This window comes from Lactuca virosa, chromosome 8 (assembly GCF_052849685.1).
Source record: "Lactuca virosa cultivar CGN04683 chromosome 8, Lactuca_virosa_CGN04683_v6, whole genome shotgun sequence".
NCBI lineage: Eukaryota > Viridiplantae > Streptophyta > Magnoliopsida > Asterales > Asteraceae > Lactuca > Lactuca virosa.
The window spans coordinates 137,662,947-137,678,126 of record NC_136433.1 but is presented as its reverse complement, the minus strand read 5'-3'; the positions used below and the strand labels follow the sequence as shown (position 1 = coordinate 137,678,126).

The 15,180-nt window shown below is 39.8% G+C and overlaps 1 protein-coding gene across 1 annotated transcript; it reads right to left on the bottom strand.

Moving 5' to 3' along the window:
* Positions 1-1,420: 1,420 nt before the first annotated feature.
* Positions 1,421-2,001, bottom strand: LOC145128726 (copper transporter 5-like). The gene has a single exon (XM_079063530.1). It carries the CDS (start codon positions 1,943-1,945, stop codon positions 1,514-1,516), a length of 432 nt encoding a protein of 143 aa, XP_078919656.1. The 5' UTR covers positions 1,946-2,001; the 3' UTR covers positions 1,421-1,513.
* Positions 2,002-15,180: the final 13,179 nt, after the last annotated feature.

Genomic DNA, 15,180 nt, shown 5'->3' with positions numbered 1-15,180 from the left:
TTGTTAATATTTGTTATAACAATTAAAACTAATAACGAATCAGTTACATGTATCTCTCAGATTTACTCGAAGTAGTGTATATCGCACCACATTACACTGGTAAACAACTATGATCATACATCGAATATATATAAACATACACGTTGATATATTTTGTTATTATTTACAACATCAGATGTTTCTTAAAGTAAGACAATCACAACAAATGAACTATTTGCTACTTGCCAAAATGAGATAAATCGTTAAACCTATGTTGTTGAACCACCATCGCTATTTGACAGTAGTACCTGAACCACCATCGCTACTTGACAGTCGAACCTGGAGCTCAGAAGGTTTATTTGAGCATAAAACTGATACTTTTTTGTTTTTTTTTTATCATTTTAAGTCAAACTTAATTTAGACAAATATGTAACTCTTCATATAAAATGACATGACTATTACACATTATGACTAGAAAGTATTATCAATGATTAGAGATATGTTTCATCACAAGTTGCCCCTAAGAATCCTTAACTTGGATTGTTTAAAAATTTGTCACACAAAAATTAACAAAAAGATGATACAATAGGTATATATCGTGGTTTAGAAAACTCAATATTTTGGTTGTATGTATCTTTCTCATATATGAAATAGAGTGAATTATATACAAATTCTGAAATTTTAATATCAAAATATGCAACTATATAATAGGTATCCGGTTTCCTCACAACATAACTATTGATGCATAATAATTAGAGACATTTGTAATTTCAATTATATTTGAAGGTTAATTAGAGACATGTCCTATTTTAACCAACTTATTGTAGGACATGACTATTGATGCATAATAATTAGAGACATTTGTAATTTCAATTATGTTTGAAGGTTAATTAAATTGTATTAATTTTTTACAATGCAAACCTCCCATTAGACAAAACAAAAAGCTCCAATGAAAATATTTAAAGATTCAGTTGATGATATGTAATCCCTACAACAAACATAAGATCCTCTTCAATTTTTCACAATCTATTAATAGATTAAAAGCACACAATCAAAAACCACAAAACTGACCATGTAAATGAGTGCTCCAATGTACGTGTGCTATTTATTCTTTGGAATATAAAGTGCTCCCAGACATAAACTATTCATTGACATGTAAATGAGTGCTCCAACTATAAATGAGTTGTTGCTATGTAATTTCTTTTTTTCCTTTTTTTTAATTTGGCAATTTATGTTTTGTAATTTGGTTAATACTTAATGGTTTTTATAGTTGATCGGATAGCCGTAAAGAAACTATTATTGAAATGAATTAATCACCGTTTGAAAACTATTCGTCACCGCTTTACGCCGGCACACGACTAGTGTATATATATATATATATATATATATATATATATATATATATATATATATATATATATAATGTGGCGAGACAAAATGCTTAAAAACCAAAATCTCGAATAGTTTTTTAGTGCGTGCGGAGGGACAGAGATTTCGATCTATTAACTAAAAACAGAAATGAAGTAAGCAAAATTCAACCACAAGCGCAAGGATCTTCATCAACAAGAATTAGCTCATCATCGCCACTCCTAAACAACAAGTATCCGACGGCCAGCCCAACGACTATTACCACAAACACGCCGCCATTAAACGACATCACGGCAAGCATCAGGAAGTAGTTAACGGCGGAGTTTATCCCGAAGAGTACAGTTCCGGCAAACCTGGCTCGTCTACGGTCGGAGAAAAACTTGGTGTACAGAAGTGGAACATTCTCGACGTCTCCAACCGCGGTGTGTGAGGATGAAAGGAGCTTGAATCGCAGGCGGTGATCTTCCATGAACTGGTAGAAGGCGGCAAAGAGGAAGCAGACGATTAAGGTGAGGAAGTAACTGAACCATGAGTCGGTTTTCCATGAATCGATTAGCAGAGTGACGTCTGGGCCCCAGTAGAAGGTCATGTGCATCATAGCTGCGTTTTCCTGCGAGTTGTGGCGCTTGTGGGAGGCTAAACCTGCGTATATAAATCAAGAGTAAGATAGATCAAAAAAGGTTGTGTAGTACCAGTACTACACCAAACTTTGTACTACTCTCCTCTCCTTTTCCTCGCATTTAAATTTTCAATTCAATCTTTGTGTTCCATAAATTGACCTCCACTTTCATGAATCTTGTTAGTATCCATGGAAATCGTTTTTTTATTTTATCCATTAGAAGGAAAGAAGAAAGTGCTTATCAAACTTTAGTTTTCATACGTTGTTGCTATAACTTTATATCCACAGTTCATAAAGTGTTAGTAAAGTATATATATATATATATATATATATATATATATATATATATATATATATATATATATATATAGCTGGATCTTTAAAAACCGGTACAGTAATCTAATAAAAATGAGCTGATCATAGAAACCCATAAATTATTTGAGTGTAAACTGGAGTTGCCTCAAATTCTACTGTCAAGAAGATGAAGAAAAAAAGGTGCCTGACATTGTTGTTTAAACTGAGAATTATTTTGTTTTTTTATTATTTACTTTTAATAATTTAGGCAATGTGAAATCTGGTACAACCATGCAATTAATGAGAGGCAATAGTGGACGTGAGTAATAATAATGACAATGGGAGCTAGAATTTGTCGATAAAGGAGGTATATTGAAAAAAATTATATATCAAAAAACATAATAGATCTTCAAAATTGAAAGAGATGTTAATAAAAGAAAACGTCCATCTTATAAGAATCCATCTTAAATTTAAAATGATTTTTTTAGGATTCAACATTAATTAGTTTTTCCATATTATTTTCTATCATGTTGTGAACATGTATCATGAATATTTTCTTTTGGTTTGAAAAAAAATTGATAGTTTTTTTCTTGCTCATGATTTACCTTATAACTACAAGAAATTAAGAAAACAATCATTAATAATATCATTAATTATAAATTATATTGCTAAAAAAATATTAACCATAAATTACATAAAAAATAAATATTAATCATAACTACTAAGAATTTGAAATTATATTTTCTTGAAAATAAACCGAATGCCGATTGTAATTGTCGTTTCCGAGTTGCTGATGTATCTTTTTAACTATTTGTGTTGTTATTTTTTTTACAATTTATTTGTTATTTATTATGTGTGTAAATTATAATTTCCAGTAAAAAGTTGAGGAAGTTGGGCTTTGGCGGGGACATGTTTGTTTTGCGCCTACATGATAGAGTTTTTATTTTGAACTTAAAAATTGTGGTTTTATGAACAATAGGCTAATACTATATTAAAAAAATTAAGAAAGAGATTAGGAGGGGCTGCACACTTGAATTTTTACTTACAATTTAAACTATTTTTACAATAAAAAATGAGTTATAGATAATATCTATCCACCATAAATTTTATAGTATGAATTTATAATATAAAATTAAAATTAAAATTAAAAGAAATGATCATATCTTTATTATATCAAAGTTTTTTTTTGTTAAAATAGTTCTTAATTAAGAGGAGCATTTTTGCTCGAGTGATTAATAAAATCACTTAAAGTTGTTCAAAACAATTTTAAGCTAAATTATCAAGTAATAAATAATATTACAGATGTTATTTTTTCTTAACATTATATATTAACGGCTGTTTAATTCTTGACAAAACAACATCTAATTTCTTTTTTTCTAACTTTTATGAATAAAAGCATAATCAAAAAAGTAACAAAACTAAAAACAGTCATCAAAGGTCATAAATACAAATATAACTTGCATAAATCTTATATAATCAAACATCACTAAAAAACTATAATAAATCCTACTCTATCAACCACAATTACACATCAACATGTTCGTTTTCTAGGTTTAAAAATTAAAGGGACATGTTTTTCGATTATGACCGCTTTGTCTACACAATCCACAAAGATTAACTTTTTTTCCTTCTAGAATATTCATTCCATTTCGTAGCCTTGTCAAGCGATGACGGCCTCTTTCCTTTCGTTTTAGCTCTGAATTTGAAAGCATTCGTCGAATAGATGTCTCGGGCCAATATGCTTCATAAGGAATCGGGAAAAACTCAGGTGCCCAAGTAGCTGAATACAAACATATAATGGAATTGAAAGTGACGAAAGAAGATGCGTCGGTAACAGTGAATCGTAATCAAATTAATTTCTATATTAACAATTGTTGACTAAAAAAACAATACACAATCTTTCCAACCAAAACTCATTGACACAAGACAACTTAAACAAAGAAGCCAAGAAAAATTACTTACCTACGACTTCATGAACAACGCAATTATAAGAAATTCCGGCAATGGAAAAGGGGTTGTAGGCAATTACGATGAGGGCAGAGAGACTTGTTGTCACTGGCGGTTCTTGTAGTGGCAACTTACGGAGGACGGACACGTGAGAGAACGCGTGAATATTGATCACGTGAAGTTAACGAATAAAAAACTAGGGTTTATTATTATTTGTTTTTCAACTACAATTACTTGGTAAATAAGTTTTAAACTACCCCTATCTAGTAAATACTTTTTCCAACCGTTATGTTTTTGTAAAAAACTCCAACTTATGAGTATTTGCGTAAATTTAAAGGTATTTGGATTTAAAGTATAGCCATAAAAATGACCGAAATGGATTGTAGGTTAGCAAAATTGATCATTTTTTTTATCATATAACAAAATGATTATTAATTTTGTATAGGAATCTATTAATATTATAGAATTGTTCTATTTTCAGAAAGGGATATTGCCCAATCTGCAAACAAAGTTGTTTCATATTTTGATAAATACTATTTTGTAAAAACTAAAAAATATTCTAAAAATGTATTTTGACAACAAAAGTAATTTCATAAGAGACTGGGGGGAGTGTTTGGTTCATCGATTTGGAACCAATTTAAAGAAATTAGAAATGAAATCCAGGAAAGGTTGTGTTTGGTTTCATATGAATTTTTTAAATTCTATTAAGTTCTTTGTTTAAAAGAGACTAAGAGGAAAGATTATAGATTCAATTCTATATATTTTATTAAAAAGACAAAAATAACATATCATCTGCTTTTTATTTTAGCAATGATCCATCAAAACAAATAATCATCATTTATCCTATACCTCACCTCACCTCACCCCTACATCTACACTCACACCTATATCCACTTGTCGGTCCACACCTATTATACCCCCATGCCACCCCACACCTATCGGCCACCCCACCATCAACCCTACACCCACACCTAAAAGCCCACTTTGACGTCCACTCCGATCCCATCTCCCATACTCACGCCAACACCTACACGGATACACCTATACACACCCACACACCAATGTCAGCCCCAACCCCAACCCCACACCTACCTTACCCCATCTCACCCGAATACCCACTCCCATACCCCTATATATATATATATATATATATATATATATATATATATATATATATATATATATATATATATATATATCCAGTAAGAAGGAAATATTTTGTAGGAATGATAAGAAATGCATCATTTGTAAGATTTTTGGTGAATCAACAAAATGAATATTTAGATAATACCATAATTCGCAAAAATATTCCAAAAAAAACTCATCGATGATTCACTTTTTCGAATATTCAATAAAGTTGTCCGAAAAGTGAATCAAAACTTGATTCAGTAAACAAAATGAATCATCAATGCTTTTTCTGAGATGTTAGGTTCACATCTCGTTTCTACAGAAGTTCCATGAGGAACTGGGTATGAGATTGCATCTCAACACTGCTTACCATCCGCAGTCGGACGGTCAGAGTGAGCGGACCATTCAGACACTGGAGAAAATGTTGAGAGCTTGTGTCATTGATTTTGATGGGAGTTGGGACTCCTACCTTCCTTTAGCTAAGTTCTCGTACAACAACAACTACCACTCCAGTATCAGTACGCCGCCTTTCGACCTCTTCTATGGGAGGAATTGTCACACCCCAGTGTTTTGGGGAGAGGTTAGCCATAGAGTCATGGGAAGGACTGAGGTAGTTCTTCAGACGACAGAGCTCATCCAACAGATCAGACAGAGACTTCAGATAGCTCAGAGTTGGCAGAAGAGTTATGACGACAAGCGGCGATCCGAGTTTGATTTTCAGGTCGGAGATATGGTTTTACTGAAGGTATCACCCTGGAAGGGTGTAATACGCTTTAAGAAGAGGGGCAAGTTGGGGCCCCGATATATTGGGTCATTTCGGGTGGTAGCCAAGGTTACAGGTTGGAATTGTCTGAGGAGCTCAGTCATATCCACAACACTTTCCATGTTTCGCATCTTCGGAAGTGTGTAGCGGATGATTCAGAAGTTTTTCCATTAGGGGATATTCAGGTTGATGACCGCCTAAATTATGTGGAAAGACCAGTATCAATCTTGGACCAGAAGACGAAGACCTTGCGCAACAAGGTGGTATCATTAGTCAAAGTTCAGTGGCAACATCAGAAGGGTTCCGAATGGACATGGGAACCCGAGTCAGAGATGCGTGAGCATTTTCTGAAGTTATTCCCACCAACGGACATCGAGGACAAAGTCTAGTTCAAGTGGGGGAGAATTGTAACATCCCGATGATGAGGTATTTTCAATTTTAACCCTAAGTATGAAGAGTTATTGCATTTTATCCCTTGTGCACGAGAAAGCTTGCAAAATGGCCCATATTGGCATTTTGTAATTTTGGGGCGAGCTCACGTACGCTGGGCGTGCGTTTCTGATCCATAAACCCTAATTTTTAGGGTTTGGACCCTATTTATACATCCTTATGTCCCAACCTACCTTCTTTCATCAGCCTCCAACTTGCCTTCATCCCCAAACAAACCCTAATCCACTTTTGAGCACTCTTAAGCTTTGTGTGTGTGTTTTGGTTACCTTGAAGGAGAGAGGAAGAAGAGAAGATCATCTTGGAGGAGTAGGACTCTTTGGATCCAGAATCTCATCACCATTTGTCATCACTTGGAGGTAAAAAGCTTTGAACTTGATGAAGCTATGCATAAATCTAAGTTAGCCATGAAGTTTGTGTCCTTTTGATCCCATTAGTTGGGTATTTTGAGTATGAGCTACTCCAATCCAATTAAGTTGTCCTTTAAGACGTTTTGAGGTGTTTAGAAAACATAAAATGTGGTCTTGATCATTTCTGCTCTTCCATGCATGAGTTACAAGGTCTTAATGGGTTAAGTAGTTAAGGTTTTTAGTATTGAGCACTTATTAGCCATGCAAGACCATAAATTTGGAAACTTTATGGTCAAACACGACATTTGGGGCTTGGATCTGACTTTGGACGTATGTACTTGATTTATTAAGCTCTTAATGTTAGATGGGGTTGACCAGGTGTATATGTTGGGCGCAGTGTTGTAAAACCCGCCGAGTTGTCCAATTACTCGGCCGAGTACTCCTTACTCGGCCGAGTACTCCTTACTCGGCCCCTTACCGAGGTGAGTTACAGAATCCGAGTACTCCCAGATTGGCCCCTTATTGAAGTGAGCAGTTTTGTAAAACTCGACCAACTCGGTGATTAGTATGTATAATATACTTAATGATTTATTATCTAAAACACACATATGTGATTATAAATACATATATATATATATATATATATATATATATATATATATATATATCTTAAATTTTTAGTAATTATTCACGAAGTGAGACCATTGTGTGTTTTTTGATTTTTGTGTATTCACATGTATCTAATTTTTGTTATATATTTCAATCGACTTATGATTTTAACTTATGATTTTGACATATATAATTTCCCTAAAAATATTTTTACATGAATTACAGAATCCGAGTATTCCCCGAATACTCTTGAGTACTCGTTACTCGGCAGTCGGCCGAATAGGTACTGTGTAGCGAGTTCTACAACCTTGGTTGGGCGTACCAAATGGTATGTTGCGCGTACGTAGTCAAGGTCTTGACTTCTGGGCCAAACGGAGTACGCCCCGCGTATAGATGAATACGCCCAGCGTAATCAGTTGGTTTGACTCGGCTGGTTTGTTGACTTTGACCTTTGACCTTTAACCAAGTTTGACATAAGGGTACTTTAGGTAATTTGAGTGGTATTTGAGTTTGGTCATTATTTGGTGTTTAGGTGACCGATTGAGTTATTATTCGGAGCTGTGTTCTGTCAGATACCTTTTCAGACTGAGAGGTGGGTTTTCTTCACTGTACTCGTGGGTCGAAGGCACCAATGTCAGCTCACTAGATTATTTATCCTGGTTATAGGATAGTGTTATGCTAGTATGTGATTGAGTAGTAGATCTATATGGTTATCTGTATTTGTTGGTTCTGTATTTATGTTTGTTTGTTACATATGTCGACATATTGTGGTTGGGTTGAGGCGAACCTGCTTTTTGCTGAAGGCCAAGACACCTGGGGCGGTCCAGATAGGTTGTAGGCCCTGAGAGGCGGTCCAGTCATGCCGAAGGACCATGGAGCGCTCCAGATAGGCTGTAGGCCCTACGAGGCGGTCCAGTCAGGCTGAAGGCTCATATTTGCATGTTTTGTTTGTTATGTAGTGTGTTAGTACCTTGGGAGAACTCACTAAGATATGGCTTAAAGTTTTAGTTTATTGTTTCAGGTACTTCTGAGGATCGTGGGAAAGCGAATGTCTGATCGTGCACATATTCCTATTGTTAGAAGTGAAGCGTTGCCCGAGTTTGGAATCATCACTTTAACAAGTGAGTGCATAGTTACTTTCATCTTACATATAGATATGAAGTATTTAATATAAATTACGTGCTATGTGTGTATATTATATGTGTTCTTGATATCTATGATGGATGAATAAAACATACATGTTTTATTCGATTTAAACCGTATACATATTTTATACCTATAATTATGATGGGTAAAGATGGGTAGATGAAAGATGAAATGAGAGATGAAAGATGAGATGAATGATGAGAGATGAAAGATGAAAGATGATATAGATGATGAGAGGTGAAAGATGATGAGAGATGAAAGATGAAAGATGATATAGTGCCTAACATGTAACACCCCGTTTATTAAATAAATAAATAAATTAATTAACGAATGAATCGTAGCCCTAAAATCAATAATTATATAGCCAGGTGTTGGTTTTGGGAGCCAAAAGTTATTATTGTGATTATTCGTGGGTTAAAGTATAAATTTGAGACTTATTTTGTAAATATTTATGAAGGCAGGGGCTCCGTGGTAATTATTGGGACTTAATTTGTAAGAAAAAGAGAGGGGAAATCTGAATATGTCACATTTGAGAGTTGGGGGTTTAAAAAGGTAAATTGTGGATTAGTTTTGTAAAGATTTTAGAAGATGGGGGCTGTTTAGTAAAAACCAGACTTATTTTGTAAAGGAATTCAAGGGGCAGGGTTTAAATGGTAAATATTGGCCTTGTTTTGAGAGAAAAGAGGGAAGGAGGGGCCGGTCCTGTTATTATGGAAATAAGTTTAGAGGGGTGATGCGACCTTGGCTCGACCCTTAGTTCGTGTCTCCCTGTTGGATTTCGGGTAAATTCTGCAAGATCACAAGAAAGAGAGGCCGTCAGCCGTTTCCCGGGAGGAGGCTCCCGGAAAGACGCTCTGACGGTCAAGTTAGAAGGTATTCTAGGGTTTTCGTGGATAAAACTGGAGAAGATGGCTTACCTTGTGAGTTCTAGAGCGTACCCTTTTATACCTAGCGATCCTACCATATCCGTACGCGACAGGATCGCTTTAAGGAGACAGGGCCATGATGGTTGGCGGTTACGTCATTGTGTCAGATATTTTGAATGTCCCGCCCTTTCCGTTTCATTATAAGAATGCTCATAGGGTTTTCTTTGGACCCATCATCTTCTTACTGTCCTCTTTCTTCTTTACATTGTTTCCTTTCTTAACCTTTTCATGGCGAATCTTCCCGGTATTCTTCCTTCTGCGGCTGAGTATCAGCAGCTTGAAACCGCTTATGGCCTTTCCTCCTTGGAAGGCGTAGAATTTCCCTCACCTGGTTCTTCTATTTCGTCCCCTCCCCCCGGGGAAACTGGGATCTATCAAAAAACACTAGATGCTGGTGTTCGTCTTCCATTAACAGATTTCCAGGAAGAGGTCCTTCATAGGGACGGTTGTAGCTTGCGGATGTTGACTCCTAATGCCGTTAACAAAGTGGTGGCATTTGAGATGATCTTCCGCACCAACGGTTATCTCCCCGACTACTTTGTGTTTAAGTACTTCTTCAGGTTCTGTCTTACCGACGACAAGTGCACATTCTCTGTCCGACGGGGAGGGCATGATTTGGTTCCAGACGGAGGAACGCCCAAAAATTGGCAGGACAAATGGTTATGGGTGAACCAAGGCCTGGTTGGTAGCGGACGATATCGTGCGAAAGCCTTTGATGACACCATTCCTAAGCTTTTTCCCCATAATCAGAGAGTTGCAGATTTTTTGAAGGACGTCCAAGTGTCTCCTGAAGACTACTATGAAGCCCTGCTATCTGGCGTAGGGATGAGTCCTTGCTGGAGGCGTCGCGGCAAGATGGCGGTTTTTTTCTGCGTTGTTAACGGTGAGTGCCTGCTTCTTCCTCTTCTCCTTTTTCTCTTGCTTTCTTCTCTCTTCTTTGTATATACTTAATTGAGGCTAAGATTTTATGTTCTCGTGCTCTCAGGTGTCGAATCTCCTCTGTCCATGGATGAAGTCCTTCGAAAACGCTATCGAGGGAAGTTGGAGCATCGGGAGGTAGACTTGGTCGAAAGCCTCCCTCCGCCTCGTCGGATAGACCAGCTTGCCTTGACCGCCGCTTCATCTACTTCTCCAATGACTGGGGGTGGCTTGTCGTCTGAGGCGAACCCTCTGAGTGCCCGCCCTATCTCAGCCATCATGCCATTGGGTGGTGTTCGCCCTTCTTCTGCGGAGAGCAGCGAAGACAGCAAGGAGGGTATCATCTTTGACACCCGACGCATGAAGGCTAAGAGGAAAGCCGTGATGGCTATGGGCGAGCCATCCACCAGCGTGCCGAACATTGCCAAGCGAATTCAGACCAGGCGCAGTTTCTCTCGTCTTCTGAATTCCATTGCTTCGGCTCCGACAGGTGTTGTTGTGATCCCTGATGACGACAGTCAACAGTCCGAAGGGATTGCTGGGGCGTATAATCAGCCCATTGCTTCTTCTGTAATTGTTTCTTCCACACATGTTCAGACCGCCTCTCCTGCTCCTGCTAAGGTTTCACCTGCAAGAGACCTGGACGAGCCAGACCAGACTCCTGCTTATCCGGGTGGCACTGTTGGTGGGGACTCTTCCAGGCCTCCTAGTTTTGTTCCCTCCTGGAACCTTCACAGGGAGTCGCGCCTTTCTGTTTGTGCTAATGCCATCGAGTTCGCCCGACACGCCTTTCCCCGACTGCCATCACGGATATGGATGCTATGGGTAGTCATGCCCTTTCACATAATATGTCTTATGTCGCTGTACAGGCGATGTTCTATCTTGTTGCTGGTGCGCGACGTATTTAGTCCCTGGGAGAAATGGAAGCTACGCATGCCAGGTGCGGTGCCCGTATTTCTGAATTGGAGTGTCGTGTTCTTGAGCTTGGGGATGATCTTCAACGATCTGAAGAGAAGTGCCAGCTCCTTGCTTTGGAGAAAACTGTCGCGGAGGATGCCAGATCTGCCTTGGAAGCAAAAGTTGACTCTCTCACCCAGGTTAACGAGGGTTTGATGATCCAAGTTGAAAGCCTCGAACGCGATGCTGTTGATCATGACCGAGTAACCATTGTTCTGCAAGCGAGTGTTGACGATACGCGCCATGACCTAGATTGGTTGGTGCGAGTGGGTCTTGTGCAAATTGTTGACAAGTTGATTGAACATCCGGGCTTCATGAATGTCATGAGCCTTATTCGACACTCTGCCTTTGTTGCTGGGGCGGAGTCTGTTCGCAATGCTTCGGCGAGTGTTGGGCTTGGAGACACGGCTGTTAGTGCCTCTTCCTCTGGTCCTACTGTGAGTATGAATGAAGCTCTCCTATCGTTTGCCAGCATGGATCATGCGGTGCTCTTGGGGTTAGGAGATTTAGACATCCAAGGAATTCGTAACTTGTGCATCTTTTCTGGTTCTGAGGGTACTCCTGAAGTTGTGGCAGGTAATGAAGAGGAGATTGTGCAGCTAGGTGAAGATATTGTTGGAGTAGACAAGCGTGGGGTTGAAGGTGCTGGCGGTGGTATTGGTAACGTTGATGCGGGCGGTGAGGATCTGGAGAGTGATGTGATTGTTTCTGTGGGCGATGGTGGCGGTGGAGATGGTGATGGCGGTGGAGATGGTGATGATGAAGATGCAAATGTTCTTGCATCGTGTGCTACCCCTCCTGGGGCGTGAAGACTTTCCTTTTTATTTGACATGTTTGTGTTTGTTGCTTTGCTACAGCCCTGGATGTATGTTTGCTTTTTTTGTTATTGGCGATGTAAGATTTGGGCTTTTGTTTAATCGTTACTTAGTATGTGGACTTATTGTTAACCCTAATTGCGTATTTTGGGCATGGTGACTAATACACTAAGTACTAGGACCGATGCATTAAGCATTTGATTTAAACTTGATACGCAGATTGTTTTGATGCACTAAGCATCTGGCTTTGTCAATGTGACATTTGATACACTAAGTATTATGATTGAATGCCCTAAGCATCTGATTGCATCGTTGAGTTTGACACATTGAATAGTTCGATGCACTAAGCAGTTGATTGCATTATTATGAGGTTTAATACTCTAAGTATTCGATGCATTAAATATTCAATTACATATGTCAATTACAAGCTCTAATACATTGAGTATTAGGATTGCGATGCGCTAAGCATGGGGTCCCGTACGCTAAGTACTGGGACTTGGTACGCTAAGTACAATATCCCATTGGTGCTAAGCAGCTGGGTCTGCCCCTTTTTGCAATAGATTGTGTTCCTCTTAAAAGAAAAACTTTTTTAGGTTCCTGGCATTCCAAGTTCTTGGTATTTGCCTTCCTTCCATTGTCTCCAGGATATACGACCCGTTTTGGTTTGCTTCCACAATCTTGTATGGGCCTTCCCATGTTGGTCCTAGCTTGCCCTGGGGTTGGGCTCGGCTCGCTTCATTTCTTCTCAACACATACTCTCCCACTTTAAATGCTTTCTCTTTGACCCTCTGGTTGTAATATCTCTCTGTTACGCGCTTATAAGAAGCCCGGTGCATCTCTGGCCTTTCTCGCCGTTCTTCTAGGATATCTAGATTCAACCTTAGGTCTTTAGAGTTGACCTCCCCGCTAGTATCGGTTGTTCTCAACGTGCCCATCATTATCTCCAAGGGGAGCATCGCCTCTGCTCCGTATGTTAGACTAAACAGGGTTTCCTGTGTGCTTGTTTGCGGAGTGGTTCTATATGACCATAATACCATTGGAATTTCCTCAGCCCAATTCCCTTTAGCTTTTCCTAGCCGCTTTTTGATCCCATTTACAATGGTCCGGTTGGGTACCTCCGTCTGCCCATTCGCCTGTGGATGCGCCACCGATATGAATCGTTGGCTGATTCCTTTGCTAGCGCACCATTCCCTGAATGGGTTCTCAGCAAATTGTAGGACGTTGTCGCTGACCAATATTTTGGGCGTACTGAATCTAGTCATGATGTTTTTCCATACAAACTTTATCATCTGTCTTCCGGATATGCATGCTAAAGGTTCCGCTTCGATCCATTTTGTGAAATAGTCCACCGCGACCACCATGTACTTCAGCTTTCCGGGTGCCTCCGGGAACGGCCCCACTATATCTATTCCCCATTGAAAAAACGGCCAGAGGCTAGATATGTTAGACAATGGTACAGGAGGATTCGCCTGAACCGGCGCGAATGCTTGACACTCTCCACATTTCCTGGTTAGCTTTGCAGCATCCTGATATGCGGTGGGACAGTAAATTCCCATTCGGAGCACCTTCCCTGTCAAGGCGTGCGCGCCCTCATGCGCGCCCGCTTGGCCTGCATGTGCTTCCTGAAGCGCCTCCTTTCCCTTGGAATTATCTACGCATTTCAGCCATGGCGCCGTGAACCCTTTTCGATATAGCTGCCCGTTTATTAGCGCATATGAGGGTGCTTTTATGCGTATCTTCCTGGCCTCATTGTGATCATCTGGTAGAACGCCCCGTTGCAAGTATTCGACAAATGGGGTCATCCACGTGGGTCCGTCGGTTGAGAGGGTGCTCACCTATCGTTCATCTATGCTCCTCTCTTTAAGTACCTCTACCAGGACCTTCTTTGACAAGTGATCAAAACATGTCGACGCTAATTTGCTTAGCGCATCCGCCCTTCTATTTTCACTTCGCATTATTTGTTTAATCACGAACCCCTTGAAAGATTGGACAATTTGCTTCACTGTCTTTACATATCGTTCCATCCTTGGGTCCCGTGTTTCAAAGCTCCCACTGATCTGGTTCGCGGCCAACCTCGAGTCTGTTAAGGCCGTTACGACTTCTGCTCCCATTTGTTTTGCGAGACGCAATCCTGCAAGTAAAGCTTCATACTCTACCTCATTGTTCGAGGTGTGGAAGTCGAAACGAAGGGCGTACGTGATCTCTTCTCCCTCTGGGCTAATCACGATTAGGCCCGCGCCCGAGCCCTCTCTACTGGATGCTCCGTCAGTGTACAATGTCCATCCTCGACTGCTACCTGGTACTTCCTTTACCGCCCAGATTCCTTCTTCAAACGAGCTTCCCTCGCCCGGGATCTCGAGCAAGAAATCTGCTAACGCCTGTCCCTTAATGCTCGTCCTCGGTCGATAGCTGATGTCATGCTCTCCCAGCTCGATCGCCCATTTTGCTAACCGGCCCGACGTTTCCGGTTTGAGTAATATTTGCTTAATAGGACAATTTGTAAGGACTTCAATCTGGTGCGCTTGAAAATAGCGCCTCAGACGCCGCGCCGCATAGACAAGCGCCAGTACTAGCTTCTCCAAGGCAGGGTAATTGAGTTTGGGGCCTTGCAGCGCCCGACTGACAAAATACACCGGTTTCTGCTCCCCCTCCCTTTCTACCACCAACACGGAGGATATTGCCTCATTAGAGGTCGAAAGGTACACCTGCAGTGTCTCGCCTGGGATGGGGCTAGCCAATGTGGGTAATCTATGCAGGGCTTCCTTGATCTGCTGGAGTGCTGACTCTGCCGCCGCCATCCACTGGAAATTGCTTTTCTCGATGCAGCCTTTTAGCGTGTGAAATAGTGGCATGGCTTTGTCAGCTGACTTCGAGATGAACCTACTAAGGGCTGTAAGTTTCCCATTCAAACCTT